Consider the following 27,695-nt stretch of genomic DNA (forward strand, 5'->3'; position numbering starts at 1 on the left):
GAGGTAACCACAAACAAACAAAAAACCCCCCTGCTATTTCCCCTATGAAGGAAAAATCAGTTAACTGAACAAACATACATAGAAATAAAATGTGTTTGGCAAATGCTGCTTTTACACTAACGTGTTTAAAAATAAGTGAGGACTCAGCAGTGTGTATTGTACTAGATATCACTGCTAGTTCTTAATTTCACAAGTTGAAAGCCAGCAATGAGTTTGTTATGCCACCTACTTGTCATTCTTCCCTTATGGTTCCTGGGCCCATATCCCCTCCAGGCACCTCCTTCCCTTGCTTAACTTCAAGCTGCCCCCTCTGGCCACTTGGCACAAGCTTTCTCATCTCAGCCCAGTTCCAGCCACAGGAACTGCACCTGTTTTCACAGTCCAAACCCACCAATTTAGTCTTTTATCTGCTGTAGGAAGAACATGCCCAGTCTGCTTGATGTAACCTCTGTGGGCAATGTTTATTTCTGTGGAAAAAATTTCTGAGTTTTGTTTTTGCTCTTGAGAATGATAAGGTGGATATGTGGAGAAAATGCTCCCCTTAATTTTCTCAAAATGTTGGCAGAATGGAGAAAATGCTGCTGTATTGACATTTATACATAGATCCCTGTGTCCCCATTAACATGTGTATAGACATGCTCCTACACCTACGTGTTACACATGCATGTTAAATACAGAGATACGGGAAAAGGCAGCCAAAGCAATATTTTTAAAAATGAGAATCAAGAATAAAAATAGAAAATTAGGGCTTCCCTGGTGGCGCAGTGGTTAAGAATCCGCCTGCCAATGCAGGCGACATGGGTTCGTGCCCCGGTCCGGGAAGATCCCACATGCCGCGGAGCGGCTAGGCCCGTGAGCCACAACTACTGAGCCGGCACTCTAGAAGCCGCGAGCCACAACTACTGAAGCCCGTACGCCTAGAGCCCGTGCTCCACAACAAGAGGAGCCACCACAATGAGAAGCCCGCACACCACAAGGAAGAGTAGCCCCCCTCTCGCCACAACTAGAGGAAGCCTGAACGCAGCAACAAAGACCCAATGCAGCCAAAAATAAAATAAATAAATTTTTTAAAAAAAGAAAAAAGAAAATTAAAATAGTAAATAAAAGAATTAATTCAGGGATTAGGCGTAAAAGAATTGTTTTCAGAAAAGCAGTAGAAGAGATGACAATTAGATAGGAATCAGTTGTAATGAAAGGCCCTTTTATTGTGTTTCCCATTCTATGCCAGGTACTGTTTTGAGCACTTTGAATGTATTATTTCTTATTTCTAAGTGAATTCTAATTCTGATTTCATTGAAATTCTAAGTGGTTGATCTAACCAATGCCTTTGTGCTCTGAGTATAAACAGACACAAAATTTAAATAAATTGCCCAAGGATATACAGCAGACAGATGGTGAGATTTGAATTCGGGTCTGTCTGACCATGCCCTCTATCCCCTCCTGTTCAAAAGTAAGGGAGTGGGACTAGAAGATTGTTATGACTCCTTTCAACTCTTTTTCATTCATCTAAAGAACTTGACCTCCACTTGACCTGAAAATCATGCAGTTGCAGGGCTGGAGGAAGGAACCCTCAGAAGCCATCCAGTTTAAGCCAGCAAAGACCTAAGGAACAGGCACCCAGAAAGCTTATGACTTGCCTAGGTCACCTTGCTAGGTAAGGTATAGGGAAGGCTCGGATTTAAATTTCCACTGCTTTGTCCCAGCATCATTCTGCCTCTCATAAACATGTTGACTAGGAAGATGGGTAGCAGCATTGTCTAGTGGTTGATGTATTCCTTTGAACAGACCCATAGAAATGGGTCAGGTAGACAAGAATGCAGAGAGGAGAGAAGGAAAGGAAAAAGAAAAATAGAGAAAGGAAAGGGGGAGGGAGGGAGACTACAAATGTCTCTGGAGGGAACATTTTTTCGTTTTCCAATCAGCCATGAATTAGGTCAGATTTGGTCAGTCTAGAACATGGACCATCACTTAACACAATTTATAATTTCATTTGTGACATTTATGGTCTTATCCTCTCTATGATGGAAGCTTCACAAAGGCTGGGAACATATCTGTGTTTTTGTGTTCAACTGTATAATGTTTGGGTAGACTCTTAAGAAATATTTGTTGAATGCACACACATCCAGTGAGTGAATGAATTAACTGACTGTATCAGAATTATCTGGGGAGCTTGTTTAAAGTGATGGATTCTGAGCACCACTCCAGACCAACTGAATCAGAATTTCTAGGGCAAGGGCCTAGAGGAAAGCTGCCACCCAGGAGGAGCTGACAGAGCTTGGGGCGCCATGGCACAGGCTGGCATTTCCCACTTGTCAGTGGTCCCCATGACTTCACCCCAGGAGAGTGAGCCTCCCATCCAGGCCATAGTCATTAACGCTACAGTGGAAAATCTCTTCCTGTGAACATGCAGACACTGAGGTAGGGATCACTGGATCACTGGCTGTTGACCTTGAAGAGAACCTCACTTCTCTGTCTCCTCTCTTTTCTTAAAGCCTTGGCAGTAGGTGGCCAGGAAAGGGGGTGGAAGGACATGAAGAGCAGTTCTTTACACAGCCCCCCTGAACTGGTTAGGGGAACAGATGACTGAGGGGGGATTGGCTGGGCCCAAGGCGGCAGGAGGCCAAGACCCACTCTGTAGCTCTTCGGTATTCCTAAACAAAACAGGCAGGAGCCAGGAGGAAAGAAAGGGGCGGGAGGGGGAGAGAGAGAGGGGTGGGGGAGAGAAAGAAAGGAAAAGAAAAGAAAGAAGGAAGGAAGGAAAGAAAGAAAGAAAGAAAGAAGAAAGAGAGGAAAAAAAAGGAAGGAAGGAAGGGAGAGGTAGGGAGGGAGGGAGGGAGGAAGTTAGTTCTGTCATGAGGAATTGGGAGGGACTTTGAAAGGGTCAGTGGTATGGAGGAAAAGGTATACTTGCAAATTCTAACAGGAAACTAAAAATGTTATGGATATTACTATAACCCATGCCAATTGCCTTGGTTTATCTTCAAGCCTAGAAGATCCCCTCTTGTCAAAAAACTGTTTACCACTAGATATATTTCAAGGCTTAGAGCAGGTGTCAATTTGGCAGTCTATTTGGGAGTAGACTGCCAGAGTTTCATATTTCCTCTTCAATCTCCACCATTGCTGTATCTATCCTGTGATATCATCATCTACTTTAATCCTTGGGAAACACATAGCCAGTTTCAGGCTGTGACATCTTTGTGTTTCCCATGGGTTTAATGGAATTACATTGTGGAATTACAATGGTGCTGCTATGTGGAAATTACAATGGTGCTGCTATGTGGAAATCTTGAAGCATTTTTGAGTATGTTATAGGATACAGGGGAGAGAAGTGTTTTATATATAGAACATGCAGTTCAAGAAGGGGAGGTCTTGTTGGATAGGAAGAATCTAGGCATCTTTAGGAAAGATTCAGCTTTTAGGTCTGCAAGACAGATGGAAGCGCCTTGTTTGTTAACCCTTTGCCAGATTTTTGTTCCTTCCCTGCAAGTGAAGATGAGATAAATTTACACCCTTAGGCCAGCTGCAAACCTGGATCTCCACTCCCAGCCCACAGCCCCATTGCTCCTTGATCATCCCCTCTGCTTCTGTCATATAGTAATGGAGAGGTTACGAGGCCTAGGTAACTGGGTTCTTGACAAATGAGTCTTTGTTTTAAATATGATCTGGGTCCTGAGTATAGCGTATGGCCCTTCTGTCCTGCAAGGTATAGATCCAAACCGTTTCTTTGACCCTCACATTCCCAATTCCATCCCTGCTTCCCTTATTCTCAGACAATAACCCTTACCTGCATCTCCACTGAGATCAGTGTCACCTACATTTTACCCATTTGTTGCCTTCTTACCTGTGAAACAGCTCATCTCACACCCTATTTTCCAAAATAGAATGTATTCTTCTGTTCATTCCTGCTTCCCTTTCATCTTTAGAGCAAGAAATGGTGAGGTACCTTTTTAAGGCGGGGTAAATGTTCTTCCTGGGCTCTTGGTGTCATGCCTCTTGGTCATTTGTATGCTTTTGCACTTCGGTTTCTCTCTTTCTACTAGATTCTTTCCTCTTCCACAAATATGTATAGGTCTCTCTTTTTTTATAACAAGCAAAATGTACACAAAACCTTTCATTGGTCCTGCTGTTTATTTAAACAATATCCCATTAAATCACTGGGCCAGCCCTTATTATCCATCCGTTCAACCTTTTAGCCATCTATCCATTCAGTCTTCAAACCATCGATCCTTCCATCCATCCATCCATCCATCCAACATTAACTGAGTGACCTTATTTTACACATTAGGTAACTGAGCCCCAGAGAATCAAGAGTACCAACGAAGACATACAACTCAGCTATTATGAAATATTTTAGGGCCTTTACCTTTCAGCTAGATGGTAGGGTCATTATTGACTTCCTGAATGACAAACCTAATTGATACTTTTTAGTTCTCATCTTACTTGATCTGTATAATTCTTGGGGTAGAGAGATTACACTTTTAAAGACTATGAAATGTGTAAATTTATGTTTTAATTTTATGGTTATTTGTCAGATTAAAAACTGTTTTGTTCTACTGTGGCAACTCCATTAAGCTACTAACATGTCTAAGGGCTAGTTTTAAAATCTAAATTTGTTTATGAGAGCTTTGCTGTTTACACTGTAGGTTATGCACCAGGGAAAATAATTCAAAGTGACACCAAATATGTGCGTGTTAAGTAACACCATCTGCCCATTTGGATCTGTGCAGCTCTTTAAAAATACTGTGAGGTTCTGGCCCAAATCCTGTCATGTTTCAGGATATGGGACAGACTATTATGCTAAGACCCCAGATTAGAAGATTTGGTTTGAAGTTTAAGAAGGCTTCAAGTCCTTTCCTACTTATTTTTAGTAGTTGTTCATTTAATTCATATTAGAGTATCAGCCCCAGGGCATTGTGGACACTAGTATAAAGGACTGTGTTAGGAAAGAAGCCATTTACCGCTCTGATAGGACAGGCTTGAGAAGACCCTCCTTTGCCTCCCAAGCAGCTGCATGAATAACCCAGTCTTTACTGAGGTCTGTTATTTTTGCATTAGAAATACTGGGTGGAAGGTCTGTCTCCTGTTATAATGCAAATACCCCATTAATATGAATCATTTATACCTTAGGATGTATTATCCAGTCCCATTTGATAGACTACTTCTGGATTAATTTTGATAGCTAAGAAAGCAAAAAGAGACAGTGGAGTTGGAGGGCATTTGAAAGTGAAGATTTTAAAAGGGAAGCGATAGGCTACATCTGTCTGTTTAAATGAGCAAGAGAGTTATAAAAAGATGTCTTGTTTTAGGGCCCTAGTAAGATTACTGGCTCAAGAGCTGGGGCTTCAGGCTAAATAGCTACTTTATTAGCTATGTGACTCTGGTCAGGTCACCACACCTTGACATGTAGCCCTCATTCCTCATCTCTAAGTGAAACTGTTCATGGTCCTTTAGGGTCCCTTTTAGTGCGGACGTTCTCCGATTCTGCTAGAGAAACTGAGAAATCTGAAAGAGTCCCAAAGTGTTTTTTTTTGGGGGGGGGGATGGTGAATGGGAGCAGCTTGTGAGCGGCATTGTGGGTCTGTGGCATGCACTGGTAGTAGCAGGGGCTACATCTGTGTTCTGTGGCCCTGGAGCACAGCCCATGCCTGGAATGGAGCATTTAGTGCTGTGTAAATGAATGAATGAACGCCTGGCAGATGCCTTAACAGCATAAAATAGAAAGCAGAGTAAAGACTTGGGACAAAGAAAACTCTACCCCACAAGTGGTTGAGAGCCATTGCCAGTTCTGTGACCATTGTTCTGGGTCCTTTGGAGCCTTCCATCTCTTCTAATAAAGGCAAAGCCATGAATCTTTTTTGGGTGGTCAGGACCAAATGGTGAGCAGTCTCCTTTTTCACAATGATTACCACGGCTCTCAGCCAGCCATTTAGTAACAAGATGCTGTACTAGCCTGAATTGTAGACCGGCAAGAAGAGAGGTGCACCACAGCAGTATGTGAGGTGTGCTGACTGTGTACAGCTTCGATGTAATAAATGATAGCTTTGCTATTGCTTTTGGGAACCAACTATGCAGAAGGCACTGAACTAGGTCTTTTACATGGGGTTTGAATCTAGATGTTTTACATGAGTGTGAAATTGAGGACCCTCAAGGGTAAATAACAAATATGATTTCCGCTTTACAGTTGAAAAAACTGATGTTAAAATAGATTAAATAACTCACTTGAGGTTACAAATTCCCTTCTAGATCCATGGTTAGTAAATTTGCCATTCTTGAACTTTCTACTTTCTTCAAGCAAGATCTTTTATTCCTAGCATTCCAGACGTTACAGACTGGTCCTATCCCTTCTTAACTTTCATATTGTATTCTCCCTGTCTTCTCAGTCAAATTACTTAAATGTTTTAACATGTGAAAATTCATATAGTCAAAAGGAATAACCCCTTGGAATTAAATCAAGTTTTCCTGTTATAGGACTGCAAACATTTGGTTTGATTAAGAGTTCCTTCTGGTCACTTGTAGATGTTCTTTCTGTCCTGTTAAAGAAATTTTTGGTAGAGCAAAATATCAATTTTTAAATGATAGCCCAAAGTCCATTCCACAGAAGATAACAAAATCTTGTTTTTATGAAATAGGTAAGGATAAAGGTAATTAAGTCTATGTTATTTCCACATTCTATATTATATTACAAAAATATAGTATAGTTATCCTAGGAGACTCTGGGATATAGTTGATTCTTAAATTTCTTCTGTTTAGTGATTTGTGACTGCTTAAGGAACGAATCGCAAATCAGGGAAGCCAAGGAAAGGATGTGGGGAGAGCAGCTTCAAACAGTGGTGGGAAAGTGTTCAGAGGGGGTTTGGGGGTAGGGGCAGGTTAAAAGATTGGGGGAGGTGGCTTGCTTTCCCCATGCTCAGGAGCCCTGATTTCAGTCTAGTCATGTGAGCATCGACGCTTCTTTCCTTTTATTAATGAAAATTATTTCTTTTCTCCCTTGCAAACAGCACATAACAACAACTGGTAAGCTTGTGAGCTAGGAAACATTAATGGTGTACAACAGATGCTAGCATTTACAAAGCACACTCAGCAGGTGGGACGTTACTGAATCTCTCAGCAGTTGGGTGCCATCGATACATGAAATAGGATGACTTTTATTCTTTCTGTAAAGCCGGATTTCTCTAGGGAGGTGCTTTTTTTAAAACGGAATTTTGCTATCTTAAAAATGTATGCAGTTATGACTTTATCAGAATATAAAATGCCAAGAATTGGAATATTTCATAAGCCATACTCCTAAAACTGGCTTGTTGGTATTCATTTCTATAATTGATTTTTAGCTATGGTGATTTTATTATCAGAATATTAACGTAAATTTGGAGGAAAATAATGAGCAGCTCTTAACAATGTTCTTTCACCAGGATTGTAGCTATAAATTTTCCTTAAAAACCAGTATTAAGTGGACAAGACAGCATTGAGAAGTTAAAATGTAATTGGTATTTACTTTTATCAAACTTCTTAATTTTTAGAATTAAACAATTTTTTTGGAATAAAAATGTTTAAACCAGTGTTTAAGGTGGGTATAATTAGTAAATGCAACACAATTATGGGCATGTACAAAATCATAGCTGGTAACAAGGACCCTAATCACGCTTATTATCTTTCTGTTCTAGATATTTGAATGGTGGTATTTTCGCAAGTATGGAACATCATTCATTGAACAAGTCTCAGTTAGCCACTTGCGCCCCCTTCTGGGAGGGGTTGACAACAACTCCTCCAACAATTCTAACTCCAGTAATGGGGACTCAGATTCCAACAGGCAAAGCGTCTCAGGTATGGAAAGTCCTTCAGTCTGCAACATTATTTACTTACTCTTACTAAATTATTATGACTATAAGACACTAAGAATGTTGTTATTTAAAGATTAGACCTCAAAGAAAAGTACGATTTATTTTCCCAAGAATTTGACAACTTCTACAAGAGAAGTAGAGTATAAGCATCCCAGGGAAAGGAAATGTTTATCTCGTTTAATTTTACTTTTTCTTCCATTTGATTTAGCTAATGATCATTTAGGTCAGTGGTTCCCACCTGAGTCTCCACCTCCTTGTCCTTAGTGTCTCAAACCTCATTAAATGTATCCATTCTCTTCCATGCTAATTGTAGAACCTGATGTCTAACTAGATCTGATCACATCACTCCTCTGCTTAAAAGTCTTCGTTGGTTCCCATTCCACTAAAGATAAAGCCCAGATTCCAGATTACTTAGCACAGCATAAGCTGCTTCTATCTTGCCAACCTTGGTTTCTGTCACAATCTCGTTCCCCTCCTTTGCATTTCTTGAACGTGCCATGTTTTCTCATGACCCTCTGCCCAGAAGTCTGTCTTCCCTCCTCCGTGCTTGCTCATCTTTCACAACCCAACTCAAATGTGACCTCCTGGGAAACTGTACAATATTTCTGATAGACTGTACAATATTTCTCCACCTTTGTTGACTCATATATTTTTACCTTTAGCAACATTTATTAAATTGTACTGAAATTTTTAAGCTTACTGCTTTACTGTAATATCTCTAGCATTTTGCGTAGTGTCTACTATATCACTGAGACTCAGTGAATGAATGAATGAGGACATACATGGCCTGTAATTTCTCTACTCATGAAAGAAGAGGCATGAATATAATTTCCTAGCTTGGTCTCTTCATCATCTCAGTAAACATTTCTTAACTCTCTAATATGAACCTGGCCTTATACAGGTTCTTATGAATATTATGATTTTAGAAAATGTCAAAGTCCTTGTCCCCATCTAACTCTTGTGTCTACTGAAGGGAGACAGAGTGTTAAGTGCTCTGATTATATGAGGGAAACATGCAATACTTTGGAGTACAATGGAGGGCTTCCTGATCCAAACTGGGGGAAGAAGTTTGCTTCTTGAAGGAGAGGGTACCACTTCTGAGACTTGAAAGATGAAGAGGGAGAGATTAAAGAACTAAGTTAGATCTTTTTACTTTCCTCCCTAGAATAACTCAGTTCGTATTTCATAACTGTCTATCTAGCCAGGTGATAGGCATCAAGGAGCGTTGTATATATATTTTATTCCTGATGTTGATTCAGTGCTCTTTTAATATAATAGAACCTTTGCCAGCCAGCCATGTGTGGTAATGGGCACCTCTGAGTACACATTTATTTCATTCTAAAGGGTACATGTGTGAGAGATGGCACCACTTAGGTAACAAAATTGTCTGGGACTTTATAAACTCATCCACTTTGTGAAAGAAACAGAAAGATATCTGAGCAAAGTGAAATATTACTTCAACCAGGTACTCTAACACACGTGACATATTATTCTAATGAGGAATCTTGATCATTCGGTCATTGTCACTGTGGATAATTGCCTCACTTTGCATCTGTTGGAAGACCCTACAGATTAAATGTGCTCTTGTCTGATCTGACTTACTATAGTCTTTGTATGTCACAGAACATTGTAGAAAATTAACAGATTGAAAACAGAAAGCAACCTCATTTAAGGACATTTTTTATTGTGAGTACATTTTTATTTTCATTAAAATTCTCTCTCTGCCCAATTTAACATCATTCCTTAATGCGACGAAGAGTTCATATTCTCCTTATTGTTGCTGTTACTTTGCTGACTCTCTTTGTGGATGCCTTGAATAAGCCTTATGCATTATATAAATATTGATGTTATTCTTAGAGCCTGTACAGCAGTTTTTAAAGGGAGAATCTCAGTCCTTTATAAAAATACGTTCGACAATGACGATCATGGAACTTCCCAATTTTATTTGCACTGAGTTTTTACGCTGCTAAGACTAAGCTTTTGAATATTATTATTAATTCAATTTCACTAGTATTTGCTGAATGTCTACTACTATGCATGCAATATTTCTATTCATTTCCTATAACAGATACAGCATTTATGACCTGATCTCATAACAGTGTTCAAATAATTAGATTTAGGAAAATGGAAATTATCTTGTCCAAGTATATTTAGGGCTCAATCTGCCTACTTCTCCTTGACATCTGGGTTTCTAATATTTGGCTAACTCAGCTCAACAAACATGTATGTTGGTATGGAAGTGCCAGGTACCATGGGACTAATACTATTTCCCACTTCTCTTTTCTTGTGGTGATTTTTATTTTTGAATAAGAAAAATACTATAAAAGTACATTGTCTCCGTTTATCTCTACCCTTAATCACTTTCTATTTCATAGTCTAGTTTCAGCTAAGTATAAAGGAAAAAGAAGGTCCAAAGCTGAGGGTAATCAATACATTTTCTTAACATAGAGGAATTTGTTTTAAAATTTATATTGCCTTAATAATGATAAAATGACTATTACCTTAATAAAAGAAGCATCATAAGACAGCTCTTTGCTGAATCTTACGTGAAATAAAACATGGCTAACCAAGTCCCATGGACATTTGCAAAGGCAGTTAAATGGCATTGCTTATTTGAAAAAAATCATTGAAAAAGTTAAAAACAAACAAAGTACTAGTTATAAACATTGGACTATATGAAAACTCTTAGTGTAGCTCTTTCTTTAAAGAATCACTTGTTTTGATTAAAAGCTGAAAGACCTGGCCTACCTAAGAATAATTTGGGGTGGAGAAATGGGAAGGGAGAAAGTTGTAATTGTTACAGGAGACTATTCATATATTGTTTAACATTTTGGATTTGTGCAAATTGGCCTGAGTGCAAATTGGCCTCTCAAAACTTGCATTGATCTTTATCTGTGGGCCAGAGGAGAAATGTAGTTAATTATGCAGCTTCCTTTTTTTTTTTAATATTTATTTATTTACTGGCTGTGTCAGGTCTTAGTTGCGGCACGTGGGATTTTTTGTTGCGGTGCACGGGCTCCTCTCTAGTTGTGTCGCGCGGGCTCCAGAGCTCTTGGCCTCTGTAGCTGCGGCATGCGGGCTCTCTAGTTGTGGCGCGCAGGCTTAGTTGTCCCGCAGCATGTGGGATCTTAGTTCCCCGACCAGGGATGGAACCAGCATCCCCTGCATTGCAAGGCGGATTCTCAACCACTGGAACACCAGGGAAGTCCCACAGCTTCTTAATCTAGCCAAATTTCAGATTGTCTGGTTTAGGTTAACATTTATGAACATTTCACTTATCTTGATTTATTTGGGAGCTAAACTGCTATTTTTCTCACAAATATACAGTTTCTGATAAACCCTGCTGATATATTTTCCATGTCACCATGTTTCTTGCTGCCATTTCTTAATTCAACTTAACTTATGAACTGATGACAGGGATTTAAAATGTGTCCAACTTCTCCCTGTCTTAAGGGAAGGGATTCTCAGGGTCCAGTAACATTCTGAATTTGGGTTCATGGGAACATCTGTTTGATAATTTGCCCTGTTCTCAAATAAGATGTCATAAAGACAAAGGTTTGCAGTGTTCACCTTCTTCAAGATATTTAGAAAAGTGCAGGGTGCTCCATCACATTAGAAGTATCCTTGTCAAAGTCAAGTTTAAATTCTCTGAGACACTTTAATAGCCTCTTGCATAGAACTGGATCTTTAGACAAACTCTGGTTATAGTCACTTGGCTTCCTGTTGCAAATCATCTCATTTTAATCTCTATGTAAGATAAATATATATCACATACATTTTTTAACATCTTTATAGGAATATAATTGCTTTACAATGTTGTGTTAGTTGCTGCTGTATAACAAAGTGAATCAGCTATATGTACACATATATCACCATATCTCCTCCCTCTTGTGTCTCTCTCCCACCGTCCCTATCCCACCCCTCTAGGTGGTCACAGAGCACCGAGCTGATCCCCCTGTGCTATGTGGCTGCTTTCCACTAGCTATCTATTTTACATTTGGTAGTGTATACATGTCCATGCTACTCTCTCGCTTCGTCCCAGCTTACCCTTCCCACTCCCCGTGTCCTCAAGTCCATTCTCTATGTCTGCGTCTTTATTCCTGTCCTGCCACTAGGTTCTTCAGAACCTTTTTTTTTTTTTTTTTTTAGGTACCATATATATGTGTTAGCATACAGTATTTGTTTTTCTCTTTCTGACTTACTTTACTCTGTATGAGAGACTCTAGGTCCATCCACCTCACTACAAATAACTCAATTTCATTTCTCTTTATGGCTGAATAATATTCCATTGTATATGTGTGCCACATCTTCTTTATCCATTCATCTGTCGATGGACACTTAGGTTGCTTCCATGTCCCGGCTATTGTAAATAGAGCTTCAATGAACATTGTGGTACATGACTCTTTTTGAATTATGGTTTTCTCAGGGTATCTGCTCAGTAGTGAGATTGCTGGGTCATATGGTAGTTCTATTTTTAGTTTTTTAGCGAACCTCCATACTGTTCTCCATAGTGGCTGTATCAATTTACATTCCCACCAACAGTGCAAGAGTGTTCCCTTTCCTCCACACCCTCTCCAGCATTTATTGTTTGTAAATTTTTGGATGATGGGCATTCTGACTGGTGTGAGGTGATACCTCATTGTAGTTTTGATTTGCATTTCTCTAATGATTAGTGATGTTGAGCATCCTTTCATGTGTTTGTTGGCAATCTGCACATCTTCTTTGGAGAAATGTCTGTTTAGGTCTTCTGTCCATTTTTGGATTGGGTTGCTTGTTTTTTTGATATTGAGCTGCATGAGCTGCTTGTATATTTTGCAGATTAAACCTTTGTCAGTTGCTTCGTTTGCAAATATTTTCCCCCATTCTGAGGGTTGTCTTTTGGTCTTGTTTATGGTTTCCTTTACTGTGCAAAAGCTTTTAAGTTTCATTAGGTCCCATTTGTTTATTTTTGTTTTTATTTCTATTTCTCTAGGAGGTGGGTCCAAAAGGATCTTGCTGTGATTTACGTCATAGAGTGTTCTGCCTATGTTTTCCTCTAAGAGTTTTTATAGTGTCTGGCCTTACATTTAGGTCTTTAATCCATTTTGAGTTTATTTTTGTGTATGGTGTTAGGGAGTGTTCTAATTTCATTCTCTTACATGTAGCTGTCCAGTTTTCCCAGCGCCACTTAATTGAAGGGCCGTCTTTTCTCCATTGTATATGCTTGCCTCCTTTATCAAAAATAAGGTGACCGGACTTCCCTGGTGGTGCAGTGGTTGAGAATCTGCCTGCCAATGCAGGGGACACGGGTTCAAGCCCTGGTCTGGGAAGATCCAACATGCTGCGGAGCAACTGGGCCCGTGAGCCACAACTACTGAGCCTGCGCGTCTGGAGCCTGTGCTCCGCAACAAGAGAGACCACGATAGTGAGAGACCTGCGCACCGCGATGAAGAGTGGCCCCCGCTTGCTGCAACTAGAGGAAACCCTCGCACAGAAATGAAGACCCAACACAACCAAAAATAAATAAATTAATTAATTAAAAAAGAAAATTTACCACTGTTTATTGAAAAGATCAGGCTGAAATCATCTTTAAAAAAGAAAAATAAGGTGACCATATGTGTGTGGGTTTATCTCTGGGCTTTCTATCCTATTCCATTATTCTATATTTCTGTTTCTGTGCCAGTACCATACTGTCTTGACTAAGGTAGCTTTTTAGTATAGTCTGAAGTCAGGGAGCCTGATTCCTCCAGCTCCATTTTTCTTTCTCAAGATTGCTTTGGCTATTCAGGGTCTTTTGTGTTTCCATACAAATTGTGAAATTTTTTGTTCTAATTCTGTGAAAAATGCCATTGGTAGTTTGATAGGGATTGCGCTGAATCTGTAGATTGCTTTGGGTAGTAGAGTCATTTTCACAGTGTTGATTCTTCCAATCCAAGATCATGGTATATCTCTCCATCTGTTTGTATCATCTTTAATTTTTTCCATCAGTGTCTTATAGTTTTCTGCATACAGGTCTTTTGTCTCCTTAGGTAGGTTTATTCCTAGGTATTTTACTCTTTTTGTTGCAGTGGTAAATGGGAGTGTTTCCTTAATTTCTCTTTCAGATTTTTCATCATTAGTGTATAGGAATGCAAGAGATTTCAGAAGTGCATTAATTTTGTATCCTGCAACTTTACCAGATTTATTGATTAGCTCTAGTAGTTTTCTGGTAGCATCTTTAGGATTCTCTATGTATAGTATCATGTCATCTGCAAACAGTGACAGTTTTACTTCTTCTTTTCTGATTTGGATTCCTTTTATTTCTTTTTCTTTTCTGATTGCTGTGGCTAAAACTTCCAAAACTATGTTGAATAATAGTGGTGAGAGTGGGCAACCTTGTCTTGTTCCTGATCTTAGTGGAAATGGTTTCAGTTTTTCTCCATTGAGAATGATGTTGGCTGTGGGTTTGTCATATATGGCCTTTATTATGTTTAGGTATGTTCCCTCTATGCCCACTTTCTGGAGAGTTTTTATCATAAATGGGTGTTGAATTTTGTCAAAAGCTTTTTCTGCATCTATTGAGATGAACATATGGTTTTTCTCCTTCTATTTGTTGATATGGTGTATTACATTGATTGATTTGCATATATTGAAGAATCCCTGCATTCCTGACATAAACCCCACTTGATCATGGTGTATGATCCTTTTAATGTGCTGTTGGATTCTGTTTCCTAGTATTTTGTTGAGGATTTTTGCATCTATGTTCATCAGTGATATTGGCCTGTAGTTTTCTTTTTTTGTGACATCTTTGTCTGGTTTTGGTATCAGGGTGATGGTGGTCTCGTAGAATGAGTTTGGGAGTGTTCCTCCCTCTGCTATATTTTGGAAGAGTTTCAGAAGGATAGGTGTTGGCTCTTCTCTAAATGTTTGACAGAATTACCTGTGAAGCCATCTGGTCCTGGGCTTTTGTTTGTTGGAAGGTTTTTAATCACAGTTTCAATTTCAGTGCTTGTGATTGGTCTGTTCATATTTTCTATTTCTTCCTGGTTCAGTCTCGGAAGGTTGTGCTTTTCTAAGAATTTGTCCATTTCTTCCAGGTTGTCCATTTTATTGGCATAGAGTTGCTTGTAGTAATCTCTCATGATCCTTTGTATTTCTGCAGTGTCAGTTGTTACTTCTCCTTTTTCATTTCTAATTCTATTGATTTGAGTTTTCTCCCTTTTTTTCTTGATGAGTCTGGCAAATGGTTTATCAGTTTTGTTTATCTTCTCAAAGAACCAGCTTTTAGTTTTATTGATCTTTGCTATTGTTTCCTTCATTTCTTTTTCATTTATTTCTGATCTGATCTTTATGATTTCTTTCCTTCTGCTAACTTTGGGGTTTTTTTGTTCTTCTTTCTCTAATTGCTTTAAGTGTAAGGTTAGGTTGTTTATATGAGATGTTTCTTGTTTCTTGAGATAGGATTGTATTGATAGAAACTTCCCTCTTAGAACTGCTTTTGCTGCATCCCATAGGTTTTGGGTTGTCGTGTTTTCATTGTCATCTGTCTCTAGGTGTTTTTTTATTTCCTCTTTGATTTCTTCAGTGATCTCTTGGTTACTTAGTAGTGTATTGTTTAGCCTCCATGTGTTTGGATTTTTTTCCTATAATTGATATCTAGTCTCATAGCGTTGTGGTCAGAAAAGATACTTGATACGATTTCAGTTTTCTTAAATTTACCAAGGCTTGATTTGTGAACCAAGATATGGTCTATACTGGAGAATGTTCCATGAGCACTTGAGAAGAATGTGTATTCTGTTGTTTTTGGATGGAATGTCCTAGAAATATCAATTAAGTCTATCTTGTTTAATGTATCATTTAAAGCTTGTGTTTCCTTATTGTTTTCATTTTGGATGATCTGTCCATTGGTGAAAGTGGGGTGTTAAAGTCCCCTACTATGATTGTGTTACTGTCGATTTCGCCTTTTATGGCTGTTAGCATTTGTCTTATGTATTGAGGTGCTCTTGTTGGCTGCATAAACATTTACAATTGCTATATCTTCTTCTTGGATTGATCCCTTTATCATTATGCAGTGTCCTTCTTTGTCTCTTGTAATAGTCTTTATTTTAAAGTCTATTTTGTCTGATATGAGAATTGCTACTCCAGCTTTCGTTTGATTTCCATTTGCATGGAATATCTTTTTCCATCCTCTCACTTTCAGTCTGTATGTGTCCCTAGGTCTGAAGTGGGTCTCCTGTAGACAGCATATATAAGTGTCTTGTTTTTGTATCCGTTCAGCCAGTCTGTGTCTTTTGGTTGCAGCATTTAATCCATTTACATTAAGGTAGTTATTGTTATGTATGTTCCTATTACCATTTTCTTAATTGTTTTGGGTTTGTTATTGTAGGTCTTTTCCTTCTCTGTGTTTCCTGCCTAGAGAAGTTCCTTTAGCATTTTTTGTAAAGCTGGTTTGGTGGTGCTAAATTTTCTTAGCTTTTGCTTGTTTGTAAAGGTTTTAATTTCTCCATCGAATCTGAATGAGATCCTTGCTGGGTAGAGTAATCTTGGTTGTAGGTTTTTCCCTTTCAGCACTTTAAATATGTCCTGCCACTCCCTTCTGGCTTGCAGAGTTTCTGCTGAAAGATCAACTGTCAACCTTCCCTTGTATTTTATTTGTTGCTTTTCCCTTGCTGCTTTTAATATATTTTCTTTGTATTTAATTTTTGATAGTTTGATTAATATGTGTCTTAGCATGTTTCTCCTTGGATTTATCCTGTTTGGGATGCTGCACTTCTTGGACTTGATTGACTGTTTACTTTCCCATGTTAGGGAAGTTTTCAACTATAATCTCTTCAAATATTTTCTCAGTCCCTTTCTTTTTCTCTTCTTCTTCTGGGACCCCTATTATTCGAATGTCGGTGCATTTAGTATTGTCCCAGAGGTCTCTGAGACTGTCCTCAATTCTTTTCATTCTTTTTCCTTTAATCTGCTCTACGGTAGTTATTTCCACTATTTTATCTTCCAGGTCACTTATCCATTCTTCTGCCTCAGTTATTCTGCTACTGATTACTTCTAGAGAATTTTTAATTTCATTTATTGTGTTGTTCATGATTGTTTGTTTGCTCTTTAGTTCTTCTAGGTCCTTGTTAAACCTTTCTTGAATTTTCTCCATTCTATTTCCAAGATTTTGGATCATCTTTATTATCATTACTCTGAATTCTTTTTCAGGTAGACTGTGTATTTCCTCTTTCATTTGTTTGGTCTGGTGGGTTTTTTATCTTGCTCCTTCATCTGCTGTGTATTTCTCTGTCTTCTCATTTTTCCTAACTTACTGTGTTTGTGGTTTCCTTTTTGCAGGCTGCAGGTTCGTAGTTCCCGTTGTTTTTGGTGTCTGCCCCCAGTGGGTAAGGTTGGTTCAGTGGATTGTGTAGGCTTCCTGGTGGAGAGGACTGGTGCCTGTATTCTGGTGGATGAGGCTGGATCTTGTCTTTCTGGTGGGCAGGACCACGTCTGGTGGTGTGTTTTGGGGTGTCTCTGTACTTATGGTTTTAGGCAGCTCTCAGCTAATGGGTGGGGTTTTGTTCCTGCCTTGCTAGTTGTTTGGCATAGTGTGTCTAGCACTGTAGCTTGCTGGTCATTGAGTGGAGCTGGGTCTTAGCATTGAGATGGAGATCTCTGGGAGAGCGTTTGCCATTTGATATTACATGGGGCTGGGAGGTCTCTGGTGGACCAATGTCCTGAACTCATCTCTCCCACCTCAGAGGCTCAGGCCTGACACCAGCCAGAGCGCCAAGACCCTGTCAGCCACACAGCAGCTGTGTGATTGCAGGTGAAGGATTCCACCACTGTGCCTCAGTCTTCTTCTCTCAGCACTCTTTACTGGCTTTTCCTGAAGTCCTCTTCTTTCTTTGATCGTCTTTCTTATCTTCATTTCCACCGTAGATGACAAAAATCTCTCTATCTTTGATGTCGATCGATGGATGTGGTGACGTCTGGCTAGCCGGGGCCGGGCCCAAGCCATGCCAGACAACGGATGGACATTCATGGCAAACTGGGCCACCCTTCTCGTTCTGCCCGGGGTCTCTCACCTCTCCTCCCCGCCTGTCAGTGGTGTTGGAAGGCAGAAGTGCTGCGTCCGGTCCGAACCCCGGTCTCCCAACCCCAGTATCAGAGCCTCAGTGGGCCGGCATCCTCTGACACTCTTGCTTCGCCTCCTCAGCGTGTCTCCTGAGCTCATATACATTATTATGTAAAACTTTTAATAAGAATTTCTCCTGGGATTCTAAATTATGGTTCATTACATTACTAGAGGCAGTTCAAGCACTAATTAAATACAGGTAATAAATTAAAGAAAAGCAGTGGAGATTGAAGAAACTCAGGTAGGTTGTAAAGATATATCCTAAGACCAGGCCTTTCAGAGCTTGCATTTCAAATATATCTCTCAGCAAATTGCAAGTTGCTTTATGTCCAGGACCTTTAGAGTTGCTCTCTAATAGTCTCAGTCAGGGGAAACTCAGTTTATACTTGCCATAATCTATTTATGTGTTGAAAATGATTCTCTTAGCCAATGCTTATTACGTCCTTTAAAATCTTTTGCCACTAAAATTTGTGTTCTAGGATAGATTAGCTCTCCAGTTGAATGGTGAAAATGCCTCAAAAACACTTTTGGCCCCTGGTGAACATTTATTTAATAAAGTTATTTCACAGTTTTCACGTTATTTGGTAGAGTTGATTGACTTAGGTCAGAAATGACCAATGAGAAATGTATGAGAGACACAGAGATTTAGCCATTTTAGCAATATTCTTGAAGAGATTTGTACACTATCTTGAATAAAGCAGATCAATAAAAATGATCTTAAAACTCATAATTATTTATACCTTTTCTCATTCCAGAAAGGAATTTGAGAGAGTAATATATTTGTTGAATTGAAAGCTACCTACATATTACTTTGTGCCTTTACTTCTAGTAATCTTTTCAAAATAATTATTTCAAAAAGTTATGAAAACAGTTAAAGCTTAGTTATTTAAGAAAATGGGGGACTTCCCTGGCTGTCCAGCAGTTACGACTTAGCCTTCTAATACAGGGGGTGCAGGTTCGATCCCTGGTCGGGGAGCTAAGAACCCACATGCCTCGTGGCCAAAAAACCAAAACCTAAAACAGAAGTAATACTGTAACAAATTCAATAAAGACTTTAAAAAGGAAAATGGATATTTTTTTACTCTTAATGATTGCTTAAGATCGACCTGTATGATGTAGAGAATTGGGTATTCATTTCTGAGATAGCAAAGCTAATAAATATATGCAGAATCACATGTCAGAAATTGACTGGCTTGGGGTTAATCTTGATTGTCATAATATATCCGAGAAAACATTAGTTAGGGCCCTTCTCTGTTGTACTTTGGAACTAAAATGTTTAAAAGTATTATTTCAAAGTGCCTAACATTTCCCCAGAGGAGTTTTCAAAACTATTCCTCTAGTAGAAGATTTAATTGATGAGGTCACAGGATTTTTAAAATATGATGTTGCAGGGTAACAGGTCTGTTGTATATTGTGGGTAATTGTTAGGCAATCTGGATACCAGACTTTAATCTCATTTACTTTTACCTTGGGGAAATTATGTAGCTTTTCTATGCTTTTACTCTTTACTTCTATAAAAAGGGCCTACTCTGTGACCCTCACTAACTTATGTTAGGAATTTAGATGACTAGAGCTTTAAGCCTTTTTATAGAAAGGCTCAATGAAAATCAAGCTCATAGCTATGACACAAGTTGCTGTTGCTGCTATTTGTAATAGTATTATTGTCATTATTACATTTCAGATCCTGGAGGTGGTAACTTTTTGGTATAATACATCTTCCTAGGCTATAAATTAGTTATATATATATTTGAAGGTCCTAGGAGTGGAGATTCTCTCTATGTATATATTTTTAATTTTAGGGAAAAAAGGTTTTCAGAGTTAAATAAGTTGGATGTAGAAAAATATTTTCTTCCATGTGATTAAAAGCCCTGTGACTTTAGAGCCTTTTGGTTTTTCTGAGAATTAAGTTCTCTTTTTCCTTGAGGACTGTGACAAGGGGAAAGTCTTTTGTTCTCTCAGTACATTTATTCCTTCTAAGGAGCTTCTTCATCTGGATGCCATACAGTGGTTCAGTGCCCTTTTCCTTTTTCTACCAATGTGTTGGCTTGGCCCAAAAGTTCGTTCGGGTTTTTTGTAAGATGTTATGGAAAAACCTGAATGAACTTTTTGGCCAACCCAGTATAAGCTCCCCTAGGTCATAAACTGTATCTTTTTTTTGTAACCCAGGACCTCGTACAAGGACTAATGCATAATAGCCATTCTATACATGTTTAAACCACTCAGTCCTATGAGGTGGGCATTCTGGAGGAATTAACTGAGTATGAAAAGGCAAGAAATAAGTATCACTGAGATGGAAAGTTTTGGTAGGGAATGGTGAGAGGGAAGACTGAAAAAAAGATTGGAGCATAATTTTATAAGTCCTTGATGGTGGTAAGTATTATTTTTTATGTTCTTTATCTCCCACACAGAAATTTATTGTCATCCTATGGGTGAATGGAATCTGTTCTCCATTTAGTTCCTTTGGGAACTAAACAAGCACTATTCCAATGTTTACTGCTTCTCTTTCTCTTGAATTGCATTCTTGTGTGCCTGGTGAGGTCTGAACATTCCTATCAGCAGTTATGGGTAGAGACTCCTCTGTGGGCTACTACAGATGGAATCAGAGAGAACATGTTAATTGTATCAAGGACATATTTTTAACTGAACTATTAATGATGTTAGCAAGCCCTTGATGAGTCCCAGTCAACCTTTAGTGCTTCTGAAGAGCACTAAAATTGTTGATATTGATGGATAATGGAAAATACCTTTTGGAGGTAAAATTTTAATTCAGACTTGAATAAGAAATTTATTTCTCAAAGATACAAGTAAGATAAGAAACTGGACCTCATGTAGAAAAACTTTTACCGTCTGGAGACCTGAGTTTAATTTATTGACTTAAATCTTCATATTATGATACTTTTGGCATTTACAACCTTTGTCCATATCATGAAACCATCTGGTAGTCTGATATTTATGGGGTATGTTCCCTAGAGTGATTCCAGACCAAGAGAGTTTTCGTTGTAAAGATAAAATTATGAAACAAAGCAGCAAAGAGGAAATTAATGTAGCTATGACCTAATTTGAAGTGAAATTTTTTACATGTGTTCTTATTCGACCTCTAGGTTGCTTATTTCTTAAAAGAAAATTGTACCTGCTCTGCACCCTCAACTTGAAGGATATAGCTCATGAAGACATTTCTTAAATATTTCTTCATCACATGTTTTTTCTCATTCAGAACATTTTACATCTGTTACATTTACTTAGGTACTCATTTCTAAGTTTCAGGAATAGCTGAAGAAACTGAATACAGACCACATGTATGACACTGATATTAACAATGTTTTTTTTTAAAGTTCAGTTCTCTAGTAGAAGTCATAAAAACAATATTTCAAAATGTTTGCAGCACCCCCTGCTGGCTATATCATGGCAGTTCCTAAATAAAGATGGCATTTTTAGATACTGCTCAGTAATACTTTAGGTATACACACCATTTCTATTTGGAGTTATTTTTATTTAGAAATAATTTCATTTGCATCTAATGTATAATAGAGTTAAAATTTTAATTGAAGACAATTTTCTTTATAATTTGTCAATTGATATTTGAATGGCACTTATCCTTCCAGGCAATATATTTGTTGGAGACAAAGTATTTGCCATAACCTTTTTACTGATATTTCAGATGAAATTTGGTGGGGAAGAGGCTTCTCCCCAAATGTCCTATTTTATTGTAAATAAGGCTAAAATGACCATGATTGCACACAAATTTGTGTGCATGTTTATTACGTGTTAAATACAAACCTAGCAATATTCATGAAGCTTTAAGAAGAGCACTTGGAATCTTGAAAGACATCCTCTTAGGAGGGGTTGGGAGTGGTGAGGACCTAAGAGCTATAAAAGCCGTGAGGACTGAGATCATGGTTGTTTGGCTCACCAGTTGTTTCAAGCCATGATCTGGAGTACTTTAGTGATCCCACTAAGGAGCTTTATGTCTGGAAAAAAGGGAAGCATAATTTTCTAATTAGTGTCATATGAAATGACAGCCTTCGAATCTCAGTTTCTCAAGAGCAAAATTCAAAAATGCTGAACTAACTGAGCAAACATCATTTCCGAAATGGCAAGTTAAGCTAAGTGACAAAAAATTTAGGAACATTGTTTCCAAACATTAAGTAAATTTCAGGTGGGATCCTGCCCTAATTTAAAGATAAATTTATTTTCTTTAAATAAAAACATGATTTCCTGTTATGTGTACACCTTTCCTTCACTATTTTAACAAAAATTTATTGAGATTACACAGTGTTCCCATAGTGCTTTATGTTTTCCTCCATTTTCACGCTGTATTGTAATTGATGGTTCACTTGTTTGTTTCACCCACTGGGTGCTCAGTTAATGCATACTGGACGGATGGATGGATGGATGGATGGATGGGTGGGTGGACGGATGGATGTTGAATGTAACAGGATTGAGGGTAGACTCTTACTGAATCATCCATGGCCTTTAATGTTCTTTCAATTTCTGTAATAATTGCTCACTTTTGTGTATCTATGTCTTTGGGTGTGTTTTTTGGCTGACAGCACACATAGATTTTTAAATACTGTTAACTGATCTTATTTTCTAATAAAGAATTTTTCATCCAAAGAAATGTAGCATTCTGAATCATTAGAAGCTCTTAATCATAGACTGTTTTAAAAGAACTGTAGATTATTAGTCACACATTTACTATAACACAGTCTTAAAAGCTAATGGTTGACTTTTCTAAATTAAAGTCCTATGGTTCTGTCTGTGGTCCTTGTATAACAAGATGTATAATCTATTAGTACATGCTAACATTATGATATTAGTATGATGATTAATTACCTGTGTCTGCATAAGTAAACAATGTTAAAGTACTTGAAAACAGTTTATTTTCATAGCATTTCTCTCTACCAGAATGGTAACTTTAGTAATTATTTTCTTACCACTCCTTTACAGCAATGTAAAAGCAACCTGGTGAATTATCACAAAATCAATATTAGCATAGGCCCTAATTAAGAGTCTAAGGTTCTTTGCATATTGTACTCTGGAGGTTAAATTTAGCTTGTTATATAGGTAGTCGTTGTAAGATATATTTTAGAGTAACAGAAAGTAGTTTTACCTCTACCTATACCTTCTACCTATAATTTAGAAATAAATTTATACAACCTATTTGGACCTCTGGAAGTGACTATAGGGGTTATGAACTAGCTGCTCTTGGCATGTGCCTTGATTTAGCAAATGAGGAAACTTGGGTCTGGAGAGATTAGACGAAACTTTCCAAAGTCCTGGTGCCTGAGCTACATTTCCTGATTAACTACCCAGAGTTTTTCCACATTGCTTCCCATGTAGAGGACAGAGAATAAAATTATCTTATCAAATGGCCAGGAAGGGTGTTTTGCTGAATTAATTAGCTTGTAGTGTCTCTGAACTTATGTGTAACATTTTCGCATTTCTCTTTGTTGCAGAATGCAAAGTATGGCGAAATCCACTAAATTTATTTAGGGGTGCTGAATATAATCGGTAAGCATTTTGACAGCTTGGGAAACAAATGGGTCTAGTTCAGAGAGCAAAGACAGCACTAAATGTTTTTGCAGGTTCATTTAGGGGTCATTTAACAGTCTGTATAGTGCTTCCATTTTTTGAAGCTATCCTCAAATGTTTTGATTTTTCCGTTTTATAAATATTTTAGCATTGGAATTAGGATAACATACAAAAATGTGTGGCTTTTAGAGATTTTCTATTACAGTTATTCTTTTCACTATATATTACGTAGTCAAAATATTTTGAAGCTTACCTGGAACATGGTTATAAAGATGCCACAGAAGTAATGTTAGAATTTTATTTTGCAGAGTAATTAGGCAGATAAGAATTTTCATAGCTTTGGGGAAATCTCTATTCATAATACTAATTAGGGAAGGTTTTCATTAGCTAGTGCTACTAAAATTTTTTTTTTTTTTTTTTTTTTTTTAAGGTGTGAATGTGGAGAGAAGAGGGGAAATTTTCTCCTCCTTCCCAAACTTTCTCTAATATGGCTGTAGTGTTTATTGCTGTAATTTGTTTTTTTTTTTTTTTTTTTTTAATAAGGCACTTTATTTATTTATTTATTTTTGGCTGTGCTGGGTCTTCGGTTCGTGCGAGGGCTTTCTCTAGTTGCGGCAAGTGGGGGCCACTCTTCATCGCGGTGCGGGGACCGCTCTTCATCGCGGTGCGCGGGCCTTTCACTATCGCGGCCCCTCCCGTTGCGGGGCACAGGCTCCAGACGCTCAGGCTCAGCAGTTGTGGCTCACGGGCCCAGCCGCTCCGCGGCATGTGGGATCCTCCCAGACCAGGGCTCGAACCCGCGTCCCCTGCATTAGCAGGCAGACTCTCAACCACTGCGCTGCCAGGGAAGCCCCTACTAAAATTTTAAGACAAAAATATTGCAGAATTTTTTTTTAACTTTTTTTCTGCTGATATACTTCCTAAAGGGAGACTAGGATGATTATTTTTTTATTTATTGGCAATAGTACTCAGTTAGTGTGTTATGGTTCAACACCTATGCAGCTTAATATTTTGTAGGTCTTGCTTTCCTCCCTCAAAAGTGTCTGACCATCTTATTTCTCCTTTACAGGTACACTTGGGTGACTGGACGAGAGCCTCTGACTTACTATGACATGAATCTCTCTGCCCAGGACCACCAGACATTCTTTACTTGTGACTCGGACCATCTGCGTCCTGCAGATGCAAGTATGGAAAATCCTTTAGATAGTTACTGAGTGGGAGGGCTTTTTGGTTTGTTTTAAAGATCAAGGTTACTACTTGTGGAATATCTGCTCTACAAAAGCCCTGATGAATAAAATATTAAATTGGAGATTGACCAGTAAAACCCAGATTGTTGATACTTAAATAAAGGCTTTATCGCAATGAAGTATTAATATAGAAATGGGTCCCCTCTTTATAATTTAAAATGTTATTTTAAAAAAATATACCATGGGGGCTTCCCTGGTGGCGCAGTGGTTGAGAATCTGCCTGCCAATGCAGGGGACACGGGTTCGAGCCCTGGTCTGGGAAGATCCCACGTGCCGCGGAGCAACTGGGCCCGTGAGCCATAATTACTGAGCCTGTGCGTCTGGAGCCTGTGCTCCACAGCAGGAGAGGCCGCGATAGTGAGAGGCCCGTGCACCGCGATGAAGAGTGGCCCCCATTTGCCACAACTAGAGAAAGCCCTAGCACAGAACCGAAGACCCAACACAGCCATAAATAAAAAAAAAAAAAAAAAAAAAAAAATACCATGAAGCTAACTAAATCCTTGGTTGAGCTAGAGTGAAAGGTCATGTCTCCTTGATGATATTCTAGTGAGAAATTCAGTGAACCCAAATAATTAATGAATATATTGTAATGATTTATATGCCTATTTGCAGGTTCACTAGCATTGAATGGGGGCATGGACTTGGTTATTGGAATCCAGATTTGTTTTCCACCCTAGAAAAGACTTTGTTTAGCATGCATTTCATACAGCTTGAGTTCCATATAATCCTACTGATATTTTTTATATTACCAAACTTAAAGTAAATAGGTGAAAAAAAAAAACCTTTAAAAAAAAGGAATATGTACATGCACCTAAGAAACTAACTTAGAAGATACAAATTTATAAAACAAATTAGATAAGGAGATCGTTACCCTTTTTAAAAAGGTACCCTTGCCATGGTGGATACATAGTACAATGAAAATTCCAGGCATTAAGCTTCCCACAATATATTCACAAACTGCTCTGCTATATAAAAACTGGGTTTGCAGCAAACTTTGGGAACAGGTACGCATGTTAAGCAAAAGCCTAAAGCAATTTTTTCTGATCCAACTCATAATTCTTCCAGTGGTTTTAGAATGTTCTAATATCCAGATCCTGTAGCAAGTGTTTGGGAAAATGACCAATAAAAATTGTGTTGTGTCTAAACAGAAGTAAGAGATTAGTAGCAATCTCATCCCAAAATGTGTAAAATAATATATGTTCTCTAACAACAAATGATATTAATGAGCAAAAGAAATATTAAATATCTGTTAGAATGCCTTTTCTTGATTAAGAAATCTTAATCAAGATTAAGTCTCTATGATTATAGACTATGGGTTAGTCTATAAGATTTTAGATCTCTAGTTTTGTGAGCATAAGAAAGATTTGATATCAGCAATTGAAGGACAATGGAATAGCAAATTAGAATGTATTTGTGTGACTTTGGAGTTTTGGGCTAACCCACTTGGTAAGTGAACTGTTCTCTTGTAATTCAAGCTGAAAGCTATTAATTTAGCTATTGCCCTGTACTGAGTCTTTTAAAGTATTTATTGACATGCTTTTCTCTCTTTTTCTAAAATAGTAATGCAGAAAGCCTGGAGAGAGAGAAACCCCCAAGCCAGGATTTCTGCAGCCCATGAAGCCTTAGAGATAAATGAGTAAGTGGGGGGAAATCTTGCTTGCTGAATGTATTCAGTTGCCATTCATGGGATACTTAAACTATGCATTTGAACTTGAGGATTATTCTGGGGGTGGTATTAATTTATTAAAAAAATTTTTTTTATAAAGGACATCCATGTGAAGGTAGTTTTAGTCATTTTAGAGAACAATTTAGTGGCTTTGCTATGACCCTAAATTAAATCCTTCAGGGGCTAGCCATGGAATAATGTGTGGACATAAAATAAATACAGTGCTTTACATATCTAAAACATTGTGACAGGGACATTTTTCCAGATGTAGAATGCTCATCTCTGCCATCACATTTTCTAGGTAGAACTTCTGCTAGTAGGGAAAACATAGTAAAAACATAAAGTGAAGAAATTATACTTTAAAAGTATTTCAAGATGAAGACAAAGATAAGAGGAAATGCTATCTTTAGTGCTGTTAAACATTCTGTGGGTCACCAAGGAAGGCTGGGAAGTCTCGTCTGTAGATGTCAGGAAATGAGAAAGATTCTTAAAGTTGGAATCATAAAAGCTCAGGGTTGGCAGAGACCTTGAAGGTCTTGTAGCTCAAACACCCATCTGGTGCTTGAATCACCTCGACACTCTCCCTGCCAAGTGGTCATTGTTAAACTATTTTATGAGTTTTCTGAAGAAGGTTACAGAATCTTCAGAGGTCTTAGTGAAAAGATTCACTTGAGAGTTGGAAATCCTGCCAGTGTAACCTGTTGATCTGTTTGGTTTCTGATTCTGTCATGCAACATATTTATTTTCCAGTTTCTTGTCATCTACAAATTTGATATGCCTGCCTTCTGTGTGTCATCCGTGTTTCTAATAAAAGTATCAGGACCAGGGATAGAACCCTGTGACATGACATAATAGAAACCACCCTCCAGGTTCATGTCTTCATGGATCATCGCCCTTTGGTATTTATCGTACAGCCAATTACTAAGCAACCCAGTTACACTGTGATTCAACCCATATTTCTGCATTTTGATCTTAAAAATGCCAGTTGTAGCTATGGATCTTTAATGTACAGTAAATCCCTTAGAGTACATTAAGCTAGCACAACCTGATTTATTTATTCTTAGTGAATTTAAGCTAGCTTCCAGCATTCACTACTTTCTTTTAAAAATGCTTAGAAACTATCCCTTTAATAATCCATTAGAATATCTTTCCAAATCACTGTTCTGTAGTTTGGGAAGTCTGCCTTCTTCCCCTTTTTGAACATTTTTACTACATTAGTCATCTCATCTTCTAGAACCTCTCCATTCTTTGTGATTCCTTAACAATACACAGAGAGCAATTCCGTGGGCTGCCTACAAGATCTGTTGGCTTCCTGGGATTTGCCTATCCCAGTACAA

At 38.2% G+C, this 27,695-nt stretch overlaps 1 protein-coding gene across 9 annotated transcripts in view; it reads left to right on the top strand.

The window, feature by feature from the left end:
• Positions 1 to 27,695, top strand: part of ST7 (suppression of tumorigenicity 7) — a 298,480-nt gene that overhangs the window by 144,314 nt on the left and 126,471 nt on the right. For all 9 annotated transcript variants that reach the window (XM_082472341.1, XM_082472342.1, XM_082472346.1 and 6 more), the window contains exons 3-6: positions 7,662 to 7,821; positions 23,370 to 23,424; positions 24,515 to 24,630; positions 26,253 to 26,328. In XM_082472341.1, the coding sequence (XP_082328467.1) occupies positions 7,662 to 7,821; positions 23,370 to 23,424; positions 24,515 to 24,630; positions 26,253 to 26,328 (407 nt within the window). The remainder of the gene's footprint in view (positions 1 to 7,661; positions 7,822 to 23,369; positions 23,425 to 24,514; positions 24,631 to 26,252; positions 26,329 to 27,695) is intronic.

Source organism: Balaenoptera physalus (genome assembly GCF_965194825.1).
Source record: "Balaenoptera physalus genome assembly, chromosome: 8".
Lineage (NCBI taxonomy): Eukaryota > Metazoa > Chordata > Mammalia > Artiodactyla > Balaenopteridae > Balaenoptera > Balaenoptera physalus.